The sequence below is a fragment of the Mustelus asterias genome, chromosome 7, assembly GCF_964213995.1.
Source record: "Mustelus asterias chromosome 7, sMusAst1.hap1.1, whole genome shotgun sequence".
Taxonomy (NCBI): domain Eukaryota; kingdom Metazoa; phylum Chordata; class Chondrichthyes; order Carcharhiniformes; family Triakidae; genus Mustelus; species Mustelus asterias.
In genome coordinates this window covers 46058609-46078694 of record NC_135807.1, presented here as the reverse complement: position 1 = coordinate 46078694, position 20086 = coordinate 46058609, and the positions used below count along the sequence as shown (strand labels likewise).

The 20086-nt window shown below is 42.1% G+C and overlaps 1 protein-coding gene across 1 annotated transcript in view; it reads right to left on the bottom strand.

Moving 5' to 3' along the window:
* pip4p2 (phosphatidylinositol-4,5-bisphosphate 4-phosphatase 2) overlaps positions 1-20086 on the bottom strand; it is an 89074-nt gene that overhangs the window by 25919 nt on the left and 43069 nt on the right. The window contains exons 4-5 of the mRNA XM_078216008.1: positions 15961-16084; positions 7402-7454 (exon numbers count right to left, since the gene is read on the bottom strand). Of these exons, the coding sequence (XP_078072134.1) occupies positions 7402-7454; positions 15961-16084 (177 nt within the window). The remainder of the gene's footprint in view (positions 1-7401; positions 7455-15960; positions 16085-20086) is intronic.

Sequence of the window (20086 nt, the reverse complement as noted above, 5' to 3'; positions counted from 1 at the left end):
GGACAGCGCAGAGTCGCTGAGCAGAAACTGATAGCCAAGTTCCGCACACATGAGAACGGCCTCAACCGGGATATTGGGTTCATGTCACACTATCTGTAATCCCCACAGCTTGCCTGGACCTGCAGAGTCTCACTGGCTGTCCTGTCTGGAGACAATACACATCTCTTTAACCTGTCTTGATGCTCTTTCCACTCACATTGTTTGTATCTTAAAGACTTGATTAGCTGTGAGTATTCGCATTCCAACCATTATTCTGTAAATTGAGTTTGTGTCTTTATATGCCCTGTTTGTGAACAGAATTCCCACTCACCTGAAGAAGGGGCTTAAGGCTCCGAAAGCTTGTGTGGCTTTTGCCATCAAATAAACCTGTTGGACTTTAACCTGGTGTTGTTAAACTTCTTACTGTACCTCCCCTGTAGCCAGTGAGGATTTAAAGATTTCTCTCAAGGCCCCAGCAATTTCCTCCCTTGCCTCTCTCAGTATTCTGGGCTATATCCCATCAGGCCCTGGGGACTTGTCTACCTTAATGTTTCTCAAGAACCCCAATACCTCCTCCTTTTTGATCTCAACATGACTCAAACTATCTGCACATCCTTTCCCAGACTCATCATCCACCAAGTCCTTCTCTTTGGTGAATACTGACGCAAAGTACTCGTTTAATACCTCGCCCACTTCCTCTGGCTCCACGCATAGATTCCCTCCCTTGTCCTGGAGTGGGCCAACCCTCTCCCTGGCTACCCTCTTGCTCTTTATATATGTATAAAAAGCCTTGGGATTTTCCTTAATCCTGCTGGCCAATGCTTTTTTGTGACCCCTTTTACATAAGAACATAAGAAATAGGAGCAGGAGTAGGCCATCTAGCCCCTCGAGCCTGCCCCGCCATTCAATAAGATCATGGCTGATCTGAAGTGAATCAGTTCCACTTACCCGCCTGCTCCCCATAACCCTTAATTCCCTTACCGATCAGAAATCCATCTATCCGTGACTTAAACATATTCATTTTAGCCCTCCTTACTCCTTGCTTAAGTTTCTTTCTACTTTCCTTATATTCCACACTTGCCTCGTGTGTTCCCAGCCTCCTAGCTTTGACAAATGCTTGCTTTTTCTCTTTGACTAGGCTCACAATATCTCTCGTTATCCAAGGTTCCCAAAACTTGCCATACTTATCCTTCATCCTTACAGGAATGTGCCGGTCCTGAATCCCTATCAACTTACACTTGAAAGCCTCCCACATGCCAGATGTTGATTTGCCCTCAAACATCTGCCCCCAATCTACATTCTTCAGTTCCTGCCTAATATTGTTGTAATTAGCCTTCCCCCAATTTAGCACCTTAACTTGAGGACTACACATCTTTATCCATCAGTACCTTAAAGCTTACTGAATTGTGGTCACTGTTCCTGAACTGCTCCCCTACTGAAACATCGACCACCTGGCTGGGCTCATTCCCCAGTACCAGATCCAGTATGGCCCCTTCCCTAGTTGGACTATCTACATACTGTTTCAAAAAGCCCTCCTGGATGCTCCTTACAAACTCTGCCTCATCCACGCCCCTAGCACTAAGTGAGTCCCAATCAATATAGGGGGAGTTAAAATCTCCCACCAGAACAACCCTGTTACTTTTACACCTTGCCAAAATCTGCCTACATATCTGTTCCTCTATCTAAAGTTTAAATACTGCAGAGAGGGAGGAGTCAGCCATTGACAAGCAGGTGGCTTGGTGCTTTGTTTGACTGTTTTAAGACTCTCCTACAACATCATAGAAAATAGCAATCCAGGCCAAGTTTCAACAGCAATTTCTGTGCTCCTTCATTACTCACATGGTAGCCACAGTAACATCTGCCACAGGGAGTTTAAATTGTTCAGCTTAATGACACTTTCCAGCCCTTTGTCTGTAGACTTGTAGGTTGGGGCATTTTCAAGAGCATACCCAAGTACTTTTTAAATGCAATGACGGTTTCTGCCTCTGCCATTCTTCAGACAGAGAGTTCCAGACCCCTTTCACTCACTGGGGTAAGTAAACCCACTCTTTTTATCCAACCTCACCTGAGATTGTGACAAATTCAGTAGCCCAGCCAGTGAATATGATCTCAGTACATTTTTTTTGCTTGTTGGATTTCCCGGTTCATTAAACTTATCATCCCCCTGGTCCTTTTGCATTGAGCGAGGAATGCCTTGATCCTGGGTTCTGTTAAGTTTTCGTCCTGCACGTGGCAAGATGGCTGTAGGGCTCCAGTGGCTAATAGATTTCAACCAAATTGTTTGGGGTTGAGGAGGATGGAACTAAAATCCTGTCGATCTCTGTCCAGGAACTCGCCCTCCCTGTGCTGCAGCTGGTTAATGCTTGAGGTGTTCTAGCACTGGCAGGGGTTTTTTAGCAGCACATCAGTATTGCTGATAGTTAGGGCTGCCAACTCCAGTCGAAGGCTTCCCTCAAGGTTTGAACATGTGATATCCTGACCACATGACTTCTCCAAGTGTTGCTGGAATTACCCCATAAAAATTGGGTCTCTGGTGGTTGAAAATTTTTATTTGTGGTTTCAAACTATGTTGTGAGACAAGTTTCATGGACCAGGAGGCCTCTCTGGACAGGCCAAGAGGGAAAAACCCAACAACAGCCAAAAATAGTACAGGAACAAATCAAAAAGGGAAAAACATCTGAGGCTCCAGTTCAGTCTCTCTCCCTCCATATCTCAAGCACTTCACGCAATTTGACCCATACCACCATGCAGTTTCTGTGCTCTCCCCCACACCTGATCATGCAGTTTCTGTTCTCTAACCCACACCTGATCCCCAATATCCTAATCCTTCCTCCACCCAAGTGGCAGTTCCTGTTTTTTCTGTAATCAGTATCTTTTTACCCAGCATCCATGGTGACCAAGAAAGCGCCTTGATATCAGTGAGAGAGCTGTGCAAGCATCCAATCCCAGGAGAGGAGGTCCTCTTTCTAGGTTGTTAATTTGTAGAGTTTCACTGTAATGTCGATAACAGGAAACTACAAAGTATTGTCAAACGTGGAACTATGCCACATGGGAATGTTCAGAATGTATCAAAAAAAAAATCACACCATAAGTGTGTTCTGGATAGGTGAGAAGGGTGGGATGTACAGTTTTGGACAGGAACCCTGAAGTGTTTTTTCCTCACATGGTGTTAATTCCACGAGTGTGTACTCTTGATACTGACAGATTCCATGCTTGGAAGCTGGCCAGTTAGATGGGGTGCCCTCCAAAACAGGACCATGTAGAGCTGATCCCATGATGATTCGGGGGTGGTTAGGAGAGGAGGCAGGGGGCTTGATTAATAGAGTCAGAGGATTACAGCATAAAAACAGGCCCTTCGGCCCAACTTGTCCATGCTGTCCAGTTTTTATAATTAAGCTCGCCCCAATTGTCCGCATTTGGCCCGTATCCAATCTTACCCATGTGACTGTCTAAATGCTTTTTAAAAGACAAAATTGTACCCGCCTCTACTACTACCACTGGCAGCTTGCTCCAGACACTCACCAGCCTCTGTCTGGAAAAATTGCCCCTCTTGTATCTCTTCCCCCCCCTCCCCTCATCTTAAACCTATGCCTTCTAGTTTTAGACTCCCCTACCTTTGGGAAAAGATGTTGACTATCTCTACCTTATCTATGCCCCTCATTATTTTATAGACCTCGATAAGATCACCCCTCAACCTCCTACGCTCAAGGGAAAAAAGTCCCAGTCTATCCAGCCTCTCCTTATAACTCAAACCATCAAATCCCAGTCGCATCCTAGTAAATCTTTTCTGCACTCTTTCTAGTTTAACAATATTCTTTCTATGATAGGGTGACCAGGACTGTACACAGTATTCCAAGTGTGGCCTTACCAATGTCTTGCACAACTTCAACAAGACGTCCCAACTCCTGTGTTCAATGTTCTGACCAATGAAACCAAGCATGCCCAATGCCTTCTTCACCACCCTGCCACCTGTGACTCCACTTTCAAAGAGCTATGAACCTGCACCCAGAGATCTCTTTGTTCTATAATGCTCCCCAATGCCCTAACATTAACTGAGTAAGTCCTGCCCCGGTAAAATATACCAAAATACATCACCTCACATTTATCTAAATTAAACTCCATCTGCCATTCATCAACCCACTGGCCCAATTGATTAAGATGCCATTGCAATCCTAGATAACCTTCGCTGTCCACTACACCACCAATCTTGGTGTCATCTGCAAACTTATTAACTATGCCTCCTATATTCTCATCCAAATCATTAATATAAGTGACAAATCACAGTGGACCCAGCACCGATCTCTGAGGCACACTGCTGGTCACAGGCCTCCAATTTGAAAAACAACCCTCTACAACCACCCTCTGACTTCTGTTATCAAGCCAATTGTGCGCCCAATTGGCTACATCACCATGGATCCTGTGAGATTTAACCTTATACAACAACCTACCATTCGACACGCTGTCAAAGACCTTGTTAAAGGCCATGTAGACAACGTCGACTGCACTGCCCTCATCTACCTTCTTGGTTATCTCTTCAAAAAACTCAAACCCAATTCATGAGACAGGATTTTCCATTCAGAAAGCCATGCTGACTGTCCCTAATCAGTCCTTGCCTCTCTATATGCCTGTAGATCCTGTCTCTCAGAATACCTTCTAACAACTTATCCACTACAGAGGTTAGGTTCAGCAGCCTGTAGTTCCCAGGCTTTTCCCTGCAGCCCTTCTTAAACAAAGGCACATCATTTACCACCCTCCAATCCTCAGGCACCTCACCCGTGGCTGTCGATGATTCAAATATCTCCGCAATTTCCTCCCTAGCCTCCCACAACATCTTGGGATACACTTTATCAGGTCCCAAGGATTTATCTATCTTGATGCATTTGAAGACTTCCAGCACCACCTCCTCTGTAACATATACACTCCTCAAGACATCACTATTTATTTCCCCAAGTTCCCTAACATCTATGCCTTTCTCAACAGTAAATACTGATGAGAAATATTCATTTAGGATCTCATCCATCTTTTGTGGATCCACACATAGGTGACTTTGTTGATTCTTAAGAAGCCCAATTCTCTCCCTAGTTACTCTTTTGTCCTTTATATATTTATAGAATCTCTTTGGATCCTCCTTTGCCTTATATGCCAAAATGTGGAGATGCTGGAGTTGGACTGGGGTGGCCACAGTAAGAAGTCTCACAACACCAGGTTAAAGTCCAACAGGTTTATTTGGAACCATGAGCTTTTGGAGCGCTGCTCCTTCATCAGGCCCACTCACCTGATGAAGTGTATCCCAAGTTGTGAGACTTCTTACTTTATCTGCCGAAGCAATCTCGTGTCCCCTTTTTTGCCCTCCTGATTTTTCTCTCAACTCTCTACTCTGACACCCTCCATACTCTTCAAGGGATCCACTTGATCTCATCTGCCTATGCATGTCATTTGCCTCCTTTTGACCAGGGCCTCAATATCCTGAGTCATCCAGGGTTCCCTACTTCTACCAGCCTTGCCTTTCACTCTAAAAGTAATGTGCTTACCCTGAACCCTGCTTAACACACCTTTGAAAGTGTCCCATTTACCAGACGTCCCTTTGCCTGCCAACAGCCTCCTCCCAATCAACATTTGAAAGTTCCTGTCTAATACCATCAAAATTGGCCTAGCCCCAATTTAGAATATTAACTTTTGGGACAGACCTATCATTCTCCGTAGCTATCTTAAAACTAATAGAATTATGGTCACTGGTCCCAAAGTGATCCCTCACTAACACTTCTGTCACCTGCCCTTCCTTATTTCCCAAGAGGTGGTCAAATTTTGTCCCCTCTCTAGTCGGACTCCACATACTGAATGAGAAATTCCTCCTGAATACACTCAACAAATTGCTGTCCATCCAAGCCCCTAATACGATGGCTGCCCCAGTCAATGTTGAGAAAGTTAAAGTCCCCTACTATTACCACCTATTTTTCTTGGAGCTATCTGTAATCTCCTTACATATTTGTTCATCAATTTCCTGCTGACTATTTGGGGGCCTGTTTCAACCCTATTAAAGTGATCTCCCCCTTCAATTTCTCAGTTCTACCCATATAGACTCAGTGAGCGAACCCTCAAAAATATCCCTTCTCAGTACTACTGTGATGTTCTCCCTAATCAAAAACGCAACTCCCTTTCCTCTCTTACCTCCTGTTCTATTTTTCCTATAGCATCTATACCCTGGAACACTGAGCTACCAGCGCTGTCCCTCCCTTGGCCATGTTTCAGTAATAGCTATAATGTCTTAGTCCCCATGTACCCATCCATGCCCTGAGTTCATCTGCCTTGCCAGTCAGGCCTCTTGCATTGAAATAAATGCAGTTTAATCTAGGCTTCCCTTGCTCTGTGCCCTGCTCTTGCCTGACCTGTCTAGTGCTAGAATTACTGACACTGCCTTTACTATTTAATGTGCTCTCTTTAACTTCCATGCTGTCCTCAACCTTCTCTTCTGTCTCCCTCCTGTTTTGGGTCCCACCCCTCTGCCAAACTAGTTTAAACCTCCTGAATGGCTCTAGTAAATTTCCCTTACAGGATATTAATCCGCCTCCAGTTCAGGTGTAACCCGTCCCTCTTGAACAGGCCAGCCCCACCCCAGAAGAGATCCCAATGATCCATAAATCTAAATCCCTGCCCCCTGCACCGGCTCTCAAGCCATACATTCATCGCTCTAATCTTCTATTCCTACTCTCGTCAGCACGTGGCACCGGCAGTAGTCCAGAAATTACTACCTTCGAGGTCCTGCACTTTAGCCTTCTGTCTCGAGGTTTACAGCATGGAAACAAGTCCTTCAGCCCAACTTGTCCATGCCGCCCTTTTTTTTTAAAACCCCCAAGCTAATTCCAATTGCCTGCATTTGGCCCATATCCCTCTATACCCATCTTATTCATGTAACTGTCTAAATGCTTTTTAAAAGACAAAATTGTACCCGCCTCTCCTACTACCTCTGGCAGCTTGTTCCAGACACTCACCACCGTGTGAAAAAATGACCCCTCTGGACCCTTTTGTATCTCTCCCCTCTCACCTTAAATCTATGCCCTCTGGTTTTAGACTCCCCTACAATGAAAGCATCATGTTTTTTCTTTTGAAAAATCACCATTCAAAACCATTAAAGCTCAGTAAGTTCAGAAGTTAGAAATAATGTTAACAAAACATTGAATTGCCTTCTGTCCCATTGATTCCAAACAGGCAGAAGTGTCGTTTTGGCACATTTGGCAATCTTTATGGCCAAATCCCATTACATAGAAGTATATCTTTCATACACAAAGTGAGTGAATAGCCTTCATCAGTAAACAATAAAATTGTTCACATTCTTACAATACTGTTTTTGAAAAGATCCTGAACCTTTAAATGTAAAATATACGGGAAAAAATAATGATTTGCCATAAAATGATTTGAACTTACATTCTTTTGCAGTGTGGGCATTTTGCCAGAGTGTTGAACCGAACTTCCATCCACTGTAAATAAACAAAACAAAATCAGGTCATGGATAAAACCTTTTCTTCCCTCCTTAAAACGTCTCCAAAAGGTCACAAAAAACTTTCCATATCTCAAACGTTAAACTTGTTTCTTCCTTCATGCCCTTGTAAGGGAAACATTTTTCAACTGCAGCATCGTTCAGACATCCAAGAAAGTTTCCCATGATGTAACAAAAATTTCAGTACGGGTAAATTTAATGACTTGGATTATGAATGGATTATGAGGCTCTTGGGACAGAACTTAACCACTAATGGATTTTCAGAGGTCGTGACCAAAAGCAGGTCCTCACCCCTCTGGTGATAATTGGTTGTCTGCCTGTACGACTTTACTGGGTGGCAGCCATTTAATAGGCCTTACCTGGGAGCTCTGGCCAATTTACAACAGTGAGTGCGACATGCATTTGGCTGGGCAGTGGGATGGCCCGCAGCATTGTCCTGTCAGCAGTCCCACCAATATAGGTAGGTTCTGCTGTAGCAGGAAAGAGAACACAAGGACACCTTAGAATAGTTAGAAGTGCCCTCTGAAGATGTTGGAAGATTTTAAAATTGTAAGTGGCCACAACTGTCAGGCAAACATTGTAGAGGTGGATCTCCTCCACAGGATAGCCGGCGATCTGTGGTAGAAGTGGCTCAGGGGGTAAGCCATAAACAAAAAGGAGGATTTGGGAGCACTCGGCACACTGCCTGGAGGCTGCCTCCGGGGATCTATCAGGCAGTACCGGCCCCAGCCACTGCCAGTATAATCATCAACATCCTGGCAGCATCTCGAACTTGGTCCCAAATCATAGAACCATAGCATCCCTACAAATGAGAAAGAGGCCATTTGGCCCATTGATCCTGCACTGACAACAATCCCACCTCGGCCCTAGCCACATAACCCCATGGATTTACCCTGTTAATCTCCCTGAAACTAAGGGAATGAGCCCTTCCATTGCTCACTTGCCTCCAACAAAACTGCCATAGACAGGAACGCATCAGGTTGCTGACCTGGCACACTTTTCAAAATTCACATTCACCACACAGCACCCCCAGCTCCCCCCAAAACCGGCTGGTAAAATCTTGCCCTTAAAAGAGCCAGATCAAATAAAGGAAATGTACCACAAAAGTTCAAAAAAATCTTGCATTGAGCCAGGTGCTCTTCTATAATGTTACATTTTATCCTTAAACTGTGACAAATACAGAGAAATTCAAGATTCATCTTGTAGAATCTGAGTCAACAACACAGCACAAGAGTTCATTCAACCCACACCAACTATTTGAACCATCTATCCAATTAGTCAGAATCTTCTGCTCTTTATCCATAGCCCTGCAAGTTTCCCCTCAAATTTTTACCCAATTTGGTTTTGAAAGCTGTTCTGGAATCTTCTCCACCTGTTCCAGCAGAGCAATCAAAATCATAGTGCACTGAGTAATTGTTTTTCATGTCGCCTCCAGTTCTTTTGTTAATTATCTTAAATCTGTGCCCGCTGGTTCCTTTCAGCCACTGGAAACAGTTTCCCTTTATTTACTCTATCAAAACTCTTCGTTATTTTGGACAGCTCTAACATTTCTTCTCAATCATGAAAAACACCCCAAGTTTCTTTTGTCTCACCATGTCGCTCAAGCCTTTCCTCCTTGATACCATTATAATAAATCTTCAACTGCTCGCTCTGAGGCCTTGGCATCTTCTTAAAGTTTGATGCCTAGAAATGGCGATAATACTCCAACTGGGGCCTAACTAAATTTCCTTGTTTCTGTACTTCATGCCTCTATATGTGAAGCTGATAACCTTTTCAACTTATCCTGCCACCCCCAACGATTTGTGTACATTGCCATCTCTATAGAATCAGAGTGGTTTCAACACAGAAGGTGGCCATTCAACCATCATGTCTGTGCCAGCACACTGCAAGAGCAACTCAGCTAGTTCCACTGCCCCATTGCCCTGCAAATTTTTCTTCAATCAATTATCCACTACCCTTCTGAAAACAACTATTTGTCTCCACCACACTCAGGAAGCACATTCCAGATCCTAAATTGATTGTATAAAAAAGTGTTTCCTCATGTCTGCTTTGAATCTTTTGTCAATCACCTTAAATCGCTGACCTCTTAGCCTTTCTGCCAATGCTAACAGAAGCTCCCAGTTCCCTTCAAAAATGGTACTATTTTGATCTCCTCATTCTTCCCAGTGTTTAGTCAATGGCGCTTTTAGTTTATAATAGTACAAGTCTTAAAAGTTAAAATCTAGTCAATCGCAGGTAGATCAATTTTATTTTATTTTTTACAAGTTACTGGTCTTTCATGGGATTGTAACAATGTAATTCCAAAAGTTTGATAAAGTGCCAGGTTAATTGCATAAATTATGATTAAGTGTCTACAGATGGGGGGCACTCATTAGATAATGACTTGTGCATGTTGGAGGGGGCTGGAGTAGATCGCCAATACCAAAACAACATTTTAATTTAATTTTGCTAAGTTTTTAGTTACAATGCCCTAAGGACTTGATCATTTGTGGTTTTGATTGCTTGGAGTATAAAGAGACGCTTATGGACACTGGTGGTGGCTTGCAGAGATAGAAACTATATATTTTTATTGTCTCACTTCGTGAGTTAATCTAAAACCCACTAAAGTTTGACTTTTGGTTCCCTCCTTCACCAATTGGTTCTAAGAAATTTAACACCAGTAGCAAAGAAAGGTTGCTGAAAGGTGAAGATTGGAAATAAAGAATTATTTTTCCAGACAGAAGATTAAATCAGAGCAGCTTGTGTGAAGAATGGCAGAAAGCAAGTCTAAATTGTCAAGGTATGGTTTACCTGCCAATATTTTCAGAGGCGGAACCAACCTTCTGCTTTAGCACATAGGTGGATTTGTACTGAAAAAGTCCTTGCAGATGACACTTAAAGCTAAAGTCAGGTTAATTCCCAAGGGTTTTGAAGTGCAACTAGGAGTTACAGACACTGAAGCTGGACATCCAACAGTTGGAAAAGTAATCCTGAACTTTTTCACACAACTCGGTGTGATTTGGACAAGCTGAGTGAGTGGCCAGTGCATGGTAGATGCAGTATAATGTAGATAAATGAGAGATTATCCACTTTGGGAGCAAAACCAGGAAGGCAGATTATTGTCAGAATGGTTATAAAAATTGAGGGGGGGAATGTGCAACGAAACCTGGGCGTCCTCGTACACCAGTTGCTGAAGGTGAGCATGCAGGTGCAGCAGGCGGTAAAGAAGGCAAATGGTATGTTGACCTTCACAGCAAGAGGATTTGAGTACAGGAGCAGGGGTGTTTTGCTGCAATTATACAGGGTTTTGGTGAGGCCACAATTGAAATAGGAAGGATGTTATTGCTATCGAGGGAATGCAGTGAAGGTTTACCAGACAAACTCCTCGGATGGCAGGACTGAAGATGAGGAGAGATCGAGTCGATTAGGATTATATTCGCTCAAGTTCAGAAGAATGAGGGGGGGTGGAGGGGTCTCATAGAAACCTATAAAATTCTAACAAGGCTAGACAGGGCAGATGCAGGGATGATGTTCCCAATGGTGGAAGAGTCCAGAACCACGGGCCATAGTCTAAGGATACGGGGTAAACCTTTTTGGACTGCGATGAGGAGAAATTTCTCCACCCAGAGATTTGTAAACCTGTGGAATTCACTACCTCAGAAAGGAGTTGAGGCCAAAACACTATGTCTTCAAAAAGGAGTTCGATATAGCTTTTGGGGCAAAGGGGATCAAGGATATGGTGAGAAGGCAGGAGTAGGCTATTGAGTTGGAAGATCAGCCATGATCATAGTGAATGACAGAGCAAGCTCAACGGGCTGAAAAGCCTATTCCTACTCCTATTTTCATGCATCATATACATCGGAGTAAAGAACAATTAATATAAAAGCCACAAGGCAATGTTTTTCAGAGCAAAGTCTTCAGAAAATGCCAAATAAGCAGCAGATGCAGAAGGAAACCTTGGAAACTACATAAATTTGTCCACAACATAAATGATGCTTGGAAGGTATTTTTCAGAGATATCCATTCTGCCTTCAACAAGTTGCAAATCCTGGACTGTTTTATTTGCATCATAAAGGAAAAGTTTCATGCACCTTCATTGTGCATATTGATGATTTATGAGGTTTTTCTGCAGAATTTGAGAAATGTGCATTTTTTAACAAGATTGGAGTAGAATTTATAATTGGAAGTCAAACTTCTGGGACTTAATATATTGGTTCAGGTATTAAGCAGAATAGTTAAATCAACAATCCTATTTAGAAAATGTTATGAATGCAAAGGTGGGCATTGCGGTTGTCTGCTCATACTTGCACTATTAAGTACCAACAGTCAAATCTACATTGTTACATGGATGGACTTTCAAGATTGCCACTACCACGCAGCTTGTCAGGCTGCTCAAAGGGGAATATCTTCTACTTTAAACAAGTAGACAACACATCTATCACTTCTCGATGAGTGAGAAAACACATTTGGTGCGATCCTGTACTCTCAGGAGTGACGGATATGGTTTTGAGGGAAGACTTTGGAACTAACATCTAACCTGAAACTCTACTCCTCCAGGAAAATGGAGCTGTCAGTACAGATAGGATGCCTGTTATGGGGGCTCAGAGTGATCATTCCTCCATCACTGAGGAAGCAGGTGTTAGAGAAGCTGCATGAGGGCGATTACGGAGTAGTATGCATGAAGGAAATAGTAAGAAGTTATTTTTGGTGGCCTAGACTTGATGTGGAAATGGAGGAGAAAACTAGAATATGTTTTTCTTGTGCGAAGGTAAAAAACCTGCCACCCTTAGCACCGCTGCATCCATGGGAATGGCCTGAAGAGGCTTGGCAATGTGTGCATGTAGATTTTACAGGACCTTTTGAAGGACGTATTTTCTTAGTAATGATTGATGCTCCCAAGTGACCAGTGGTCACTGTGATGACATCTATCTCATCTGAGAAGACTACTGAGAAGCTAGGAGAAGTATTTAGTCGCTTTAGGATTCCTGGACAACTAGTAAGTGACAACTGACCTCAATTTTCATGCAGGCATTTGAGAACTTCTACAAGAAAATGTATTCAACATTTTATTTCTGCACCATATCACCCTGCTACAAATGGACTAGCAGAACGCTTTGTCCAAATCCTGAAACACACCTTGAAAGCAAACAAGGAACAAGCTTCACTTATCAAAAATCTTAAATTCTTGCTGGTCAAATGGAATTCCACATATTCCATAACCAAGACCACTCCTGCCTTACTCAGGATAAAAAGGCAGCTACGTTTCACATTAAATCTCTTGAAACTTCTAAAAACTAAGGAGATCGTGCAACAGTGACAACAAGCACAAGAGGAACAGCAGGAAAGCAAGACGAAACAGAGTTTTCCACCAAGAACTCCTTCACAGGGAAGAAATGGGTTCCTGCCACTGTCTTCACACCTGTCTCTTACACTGTCCAGACCAGAGATGACATTTACTGGAAGAACAGATCCACCAAATTTGGAGCTTGTTGAAGATTCAGAATCAGAAAAGTCCTGACTCGAACCTTCCTACAGCCCCTACGCTACTAGACCATGTTGAGGGAAGAAAGACCACCTTTAGTTTAGACGCAGAGACAACCTTTATGTCAACACCAGTTAAAGCAATCACCGTGGAAAAACGAAGGTGCCCAAGGTTCCCATCAGTTTGAAAAAGACACACCAGTGGTTCGCCATCAACAGTTCAGACGGCAATGACCTCCAGACCGTCTGACTTATTAATATTGACTGACTTATTGACTGTGTTCATATTGAACTGGTTTTGAACTTGCTTGGGGCCATTCAACTCAAGGGAGCGGGGGGGGGGGGTTATGCATTTATATTTATTCCTATTGCTCACTGGAGGTCTGCTATATTAATATATGTAAGCGTTTTAACAACACCAGGTTAAAGTCCAACAGGTTTATTTGGTAGCAAATACCATTCGCTTTCGGAGCGCTGCTCCTTCGTCAGATGGAATGGAAATGGACATTTCCACTCCATCTGACGAAGGAGCAGCGCTCCGAAAGCTAATGGTATTTGCTACCAAATAAACCTGTTGGACTTTAACCTGGTGTTGTTAAAACTCTTATTGTGTTCACCCCAGTCTAACGCCGGCATCTCCACATCATATTAATATACGCACAGGAAATGATGCAAGTAACCTAGCACAGGAAAGAAAGAGAGAAGTAACCATGGAAGAGATCACACACTATTAATAAAGCTCCATTTTACCCAAATGTCTGTCTCACGTATTACATCTCCAATGCACAACAATAATCATTTATTGTCGTATAAAGTGCGCTCTACAAAAAGTGAGTGCAAGAAGTTTATGTATTGACCTTGCTGACTTAAAATAAATACTGAAGAGAAAGGAAATCTCTATAATTAAATAGGAGGATGTTAAGTATTCAACTGTTAGATTGTTTACAATGTACAAAGAAACAGGCCGGTCAGTTTAACCTTGGTGGTGGAAATACTTTTAGAAACTATCACCCGGACAAAATTAAGTCATCTGAACAAGTTTGGATTAATTAAGAAAGGCCAGCATGGATTTGTTAAAGGCAAATCATGTCTAACTAATGCAAAAGTAAAACATGGTGGATACTGGAAATACTCTGAACTGATGAAAGGTCATCTTGACCCTGAAACAAATTACTGTTTCCCTCCACAGATGCTTCTTTGACCCAAGTATTCCCAGCAATTTTGTTTTCATTGAATGAGTTTTTCTTGAGCTAACAGAGCGGGTTGTTCGGGGTAATGAGGTGCAAACAGATTTCCAAAAAGGTACTTGATAAAAGTGCTTTCTGCAAAGTTGAGGCCCGGAAATAAAAGGAACGGTGGCAGAATAGGTACAAAATTGACTGAGTGACAGAAAACAGAGGAGTGGTAAACAACTATTTTTCGGACTAGAGATCTCCCCAGGGCAGTTGCTGGATCATCATGGTTCTTGATATAGAAATAATGACCTAGACTTGAGTGCACAAGACAACATTTTAAAATTTGCAGATGACATAAATCTTTGAAGCACTGTGAGGACGACAGTGATAGACTTCAAAAAGAAATAGGTGGATTGGGTGGGCACGTGGCAGATGAAATTCAATGCAGAGACATGTGAAGTGATACATTTTGGTAGGAAGAACGAGGAGAGCAATAGAAATTCTTAAATGGGTGCGGGAACAGAGAAACTGAGGGTATATGTGCACAAATTGTTGAAGGTGGCAGCGCATGTTGAAAAATGATTAAAAAGACAAAGGGTTGAGGAATTTATAGAATACAAAAACAAGGAAGTTATGGTGAACTTTTATAAAACACTGGCTTGGCCTCTACTGGAGTCATGTGTCCAATTCTGGGCATCGCACTTTAGGAAGGATTTGAAGGATTGAGAGAAGGTGTAGAAAGGATTTACGAGAAAGACTCCAGGGATTTCCATTTATGAGAACAGATTGGAGAAGCTGTGGATATTCTCCTTAGGGAACAGAGCAGATGATAGAAGTCTTCAAATTCATAAGGAGTCTAGACAGGATAGACAATGAGAAACTAGAAAAATAGAGGGCACAGATTTAATGTAGTCAGCGAAAAGAACTAAAGGTGACATGGGAATTTATTTGTAAAAACACAAGTGGTTTGGATCTGGAATGTACTGCTTGTGAGGATGGTGGACGTAAATTCACCCTTCCCTGGTAGCTTTCAAAAGGGAGTTGGATAAGCACCAGAGATAAAAAGAAAATGTACAGATTACTGGGATTTGGGTAGGTGAGTGGGAACAGCTGAATTACTTTTGCAGAGAACCAATGCAGACTCACCAGGCTGAATGGCCTCCTCCTGTGCTGCAACCATTCTACGATCCTGTAATTATTTAGGGTCCCAAGAGGTGAGGTGTCTCACAATGTAACGCTTTGTATAGAATATGGAGGGTTATGATTTTATTTTTAAAATGTCCAATTGTGAAATGAACCCTAATGTTTTTGGAGGTTATCCACAACCTTGCCACTGGGTGGGGAGATGGTGGTGGAGCGGTAAATGTCACTGCACCAGTAATCCAGAGGCCAGACCAATATTATGCACACATGGATTCAAATCCCACCATGTCAACTAATAAGGTTCACTAATGTCTTTAATAGAAAGAAACTTGCTATGACTCTGAACTGCCCTCTGAGATGCTTAGCCTGCCTCTCAGTTCAAGGGCAATTAGGGATGCCCACATCCCATGAAAAGACAAGTATTTTTTTTTAAATGCAGTAGTCAGGAAGTCTTGTACATCAAATCAAATTGACCTTAAAGCATTTGGCTGTACCAGCAGTCCTCTGAACCTTTTTTGGTATTGTGTGTCCAGATAAAAAAAAATGTGTTTATTGTGCAGTGAACACATGTTAATCAAAGCAAGATATGCTGGACAGAGAGTTATTACATGGAAATAATTTGATTCACAGTTAAGCCTTTCCGAATGAATACTTGAGTTGGCAGATCTTATTCATAGTCATCAATTCAGTTAGTTGCTGCATACGTACCAGAAAGGTATTCCCACAATGTCCACACACCACACGTGTACCTTCAGGTTGCACTGGCAGGGCAGGCTGAGCAGGTTGTTCTTCTGGTATCAGCATCACTGGACCCAAATTAATTATGCGTCTACTGTGGGAAACAAGTGCTGCATTAGGTATTGCATACTGATCTCACAGCTCTGACAACATTTATCATTTGTTATGGGCATTGTAATAAGTTAGTTCCACTTCTATCAGACCCAGAATTGTGTGTGGAAGGATTCCTTTGCATAAAATCAATATAAAGCAATATAGTTCAATAATAAATAAATTGTCTAAAATGCGAGCTAGTGCTAGTTTTTACTTTTTTCTAGATTGTAATGCATACTTTTACTTAAAATCATGTTTGTTTGCATTGGAAATAGGAATAGAATCAGCTGCTGTACCTATTGTAGTATACTGGCACCTCACCTAATTCTGGAATACAAACATAGTGTACTTCTGGAAGATTTCAGCTTCACTTGAGTCAAGAGATAACAGACATCTGCTTATGTACAAATTACCTGTATCTAAATTAATCTGTTGCTCCTCCATTTTATCTACTCTCCACTTGCGTCAAGCAATATGCAATGGCATATGGTAGCAAAATTAATTACTGAACGAGTAATTCAGAGGCCTGGAGGGAATTTAAATTCAATTAAATAAATCTAGAATAAAATGCTATTGTCAGTAATAATGAGAATAAAACTACTGGATTCACATAAAAATCTAGCTGATACACTAATGTCTTTAAGGGAAGGAAATCTGCCACCCTTACCTGGTCTGACTCATACATGACTCAATATCTGCAACAATATTGTTGACTCTCAACTGCCTGGTAAAATTGTCATGCAAACCATTCAACTGGCTCGGGAACACTACTACTGACTGAGCTAGCATTGTCTTGAAGAAGATGACTACCAGATTGGGCTTGTGGCTGTTTGCAAGAGAATCAACATACGAGAAAAGCCTACTTGACCTCATCCTCACTAATGTACCTGTGGTAGACCAATCAGTCCACGGCAATGTTGGTAGAAGTGGCAACCCAAAGAGTCACTTTTTGGAGATAATGTCATGTCTTTACACACTTCTCCAATGAGCTTTGTGGCGATACTATTGCTAAATGGGGTGGCTTCACAACAGATCAAATTGGGTATCCACAAGATGCTGTAGCAGCAGCTGAACTGTATTCAACCACAATCTTCAAAATTCATGACTTGGCATATCCCTCATTCTACCGTTGTCAACATGCCAGGTGATCAACCCTGATTCAATGAGGAGTCCGAGACAACATGCCTGCAACAGATATAATCTAAAAATGAGGCGCCGATTTGGTGTAGCTAGAACATCGGAGTACATGCATATTAAATAGCAAAAACAGCAACTATATTCAGAACTAAATGATCTAGCAACCAATGGATTAGATCAAAACCCTGTGGTTCTGCCACAGCCAATGAATGAATGAAGGTGAAAAAATAAACAAACAAAAAAGTACTCGAATAATCCAATCTTCAACGATGGGGGAGCCCAGCACAGCAGTGCAGAAGAGACAAGGCTGAAGCATTTGAACCACCTTCAGCCAGGAATGCTGAGTGGATGGTCCACCTCTGCCTCCTCCTGGGGTCCCTAGCATCACAGATGACAGTGTTTAGCAATTTCCATTCACTGTACGTAACAGCAAGCAATGGCTCAGTTCAATGAATGTAGCAAAGATTATGGGCCCCGATAATGTTCCAACTTCAGTATCAATGATGGGTGTTGCAGAATTAGCCACCCGCTAGCCCAGTTGTTTCAGTACAGTTACAATATTTACACAGTGGAAAATTGCCCAGATATGGGCAATTTCCAGTCGGAAAAGAAAAGGACAAATTCAATCTGGCAAATTACCATCAGCCAATTCTTGATTAGCAGCAACATGATTGAAGCTGTCATCAACACTGCTATAAAGTAGCATATACTCACTGATGCCTGGGTTATGGACCACTCAGCTCCATGGCAGCTTTGGTCCAAACATGGACTAAACAGTTGAATTCCAGAGGTGAAATGAGAATGACTGCCCTTGACATCCAAGCAACGTTTGACAAAATGTGGCATCAAGGAGCTCTGACCAAACTGAAGCCATTGACTGAATAGGAGTATTTCATTCTGTCTGATAAGTCAGTGATTAGAAGTTATCAATTTAGACTCATTAAGAATGAGAAAACAGTTTCGGTGAAATGTCTTCATGCAGAGTTGGAACATTGAATGCTTTGTCACAGGAAATGAATGAGGCATAAATAGTTGAAGAGAAAAATGCATGACTTAGGCAAGAGAGCAGTTAGTAGAATATACGAGACTTCTTTTCTATAATTATCTTCCAATACTGTGAACACAACTTACATGAAGTTGACTCCACTCCTTAGAGACCTGATCTCAGTGAAGTTTTGGCCCAAAAATAGACAAGAGCTGAACTCTAGAGGTGAGGTGAGAGTGACTGAATCAGAGGGAAAAGTCCTCACTGTTTGGAGTTATATCTAGCACAAAGGAAGATGGTTATGGTTGGAGGGCAAACATCTGGGTTCCAGGACATCGCTGCAGGAGTTCCTCAGGGTAGTGTCGATCATCAGCTGCTTCATCAATGACCTTCCCTTCAGTATAATGGCAGAAGTGGGGAGTTTATGATTCCAGAGTTTGGTATCATTCACAATTCCTCAGATATTGAAGCAGTCCGTGTCCATGTGCAGCAAGATGTGGACAACATTAGGCTTGGAGTAATATGGTAAGTAATATTCACATTACAAAAGTGACACGGAATGACTGACTATCTCCAGCAAGACAGAATCCGACCATTTACCCATTGACAATCAACATTGTTACTGTTGTGACAATACTGTGCCTTTGAGACACGTATTTTAATCATGTTTCTTTGCAGATTTTTTCATGCAGCTCTAGCATTTTACTGGGACTGTTTTATCTGCAGCCGGTGTCCTCTAATTGTTACTGCAGCAATGTAATGAACATCATCTTTATTTTTAATCTGGTCTAATGCAGTGTCCTGGGGTTTTATTGTCCTTTTGGAATTGCTGAGTGGAGCATAATTGACAGGTCAGGTGCTGCCTGGGGACAGTTGGTTTTCCTCACAGGTTTTAATTTGATTTTTCTCAGATGCATCACGGAAAGCAGTGACTCTTGTTTTCCCCTTTCTGGAGTTGAAAATTCTGCTCTCTGTTAGTTGCTAGCCAGAAGCTAGTGGAGGCAGGCAGTGTCTCTGTCTGTCTGTCTCTCTCTCTCCAGTGGTGTGCTGAAAGTTCCAGGACAGGAAGCCTCAGAGTTTTAATCCAACGTTCAAAGGAACAATTCACGACAAGTGTTAAAAAGCCTAAAAATCCAGCATCACGTGAGCATAAAAGCAAACTACTGCGGATGCTGAATTTGAAACCAGAAGAGAAAATGCTGGAAAATCTCAGCAGGTCAGGTAGCATCTGTAAGGAGAGAAAAGAGTTGACGTTGCAAGTCCAGATGACCCTTGGTCAAAGCTAAAAGGCATAGAAAGTGGGAGATATTTATACTGCAAGGTGAAGGAATGAAAGATGAGTCATAGCCACAGAAACCAGGGGAAAAGACTGCTAATGGCAGTCCACTGAGAGAATAAAGGGTTTGAATGGCCAAACGGCAAAGAAGCTAAGATGAGAGCATCACATGAGCATCCTTGCTTTTTGTGCCAAGCCTAGAAAGGGGTGTATTTTTGTGGATGTTGTTTGACTTGCAACATTATAACTAACTATTAGGTTTATAGCTTATCATGCTTGATTCTGGCAATTAGTAGAAGTTATGCTAATTTTTATTGTATTTTAATTGTGTTCTTAAATAAACTTGGATAAAAGCTTCTTAGTGGGTCACTTGAATCATACCTGGAGTGAAACACCTTATGCTCACCCGTGCCAAATTCAAAGGTAAAACTTAGGGTCTAGGCTATCTTCATAAAACATCTTGGAGTTTCTGACCTGAATCACAACACCATCACTGAATCCCCCATCATTAGCATGCTGGAACATACCAGTGACCAGAAACTGAATTGAATGATCCATATAAATACTGGCTACAAAAGATCAGAGGTTTGGGATTCTGTGGCAAG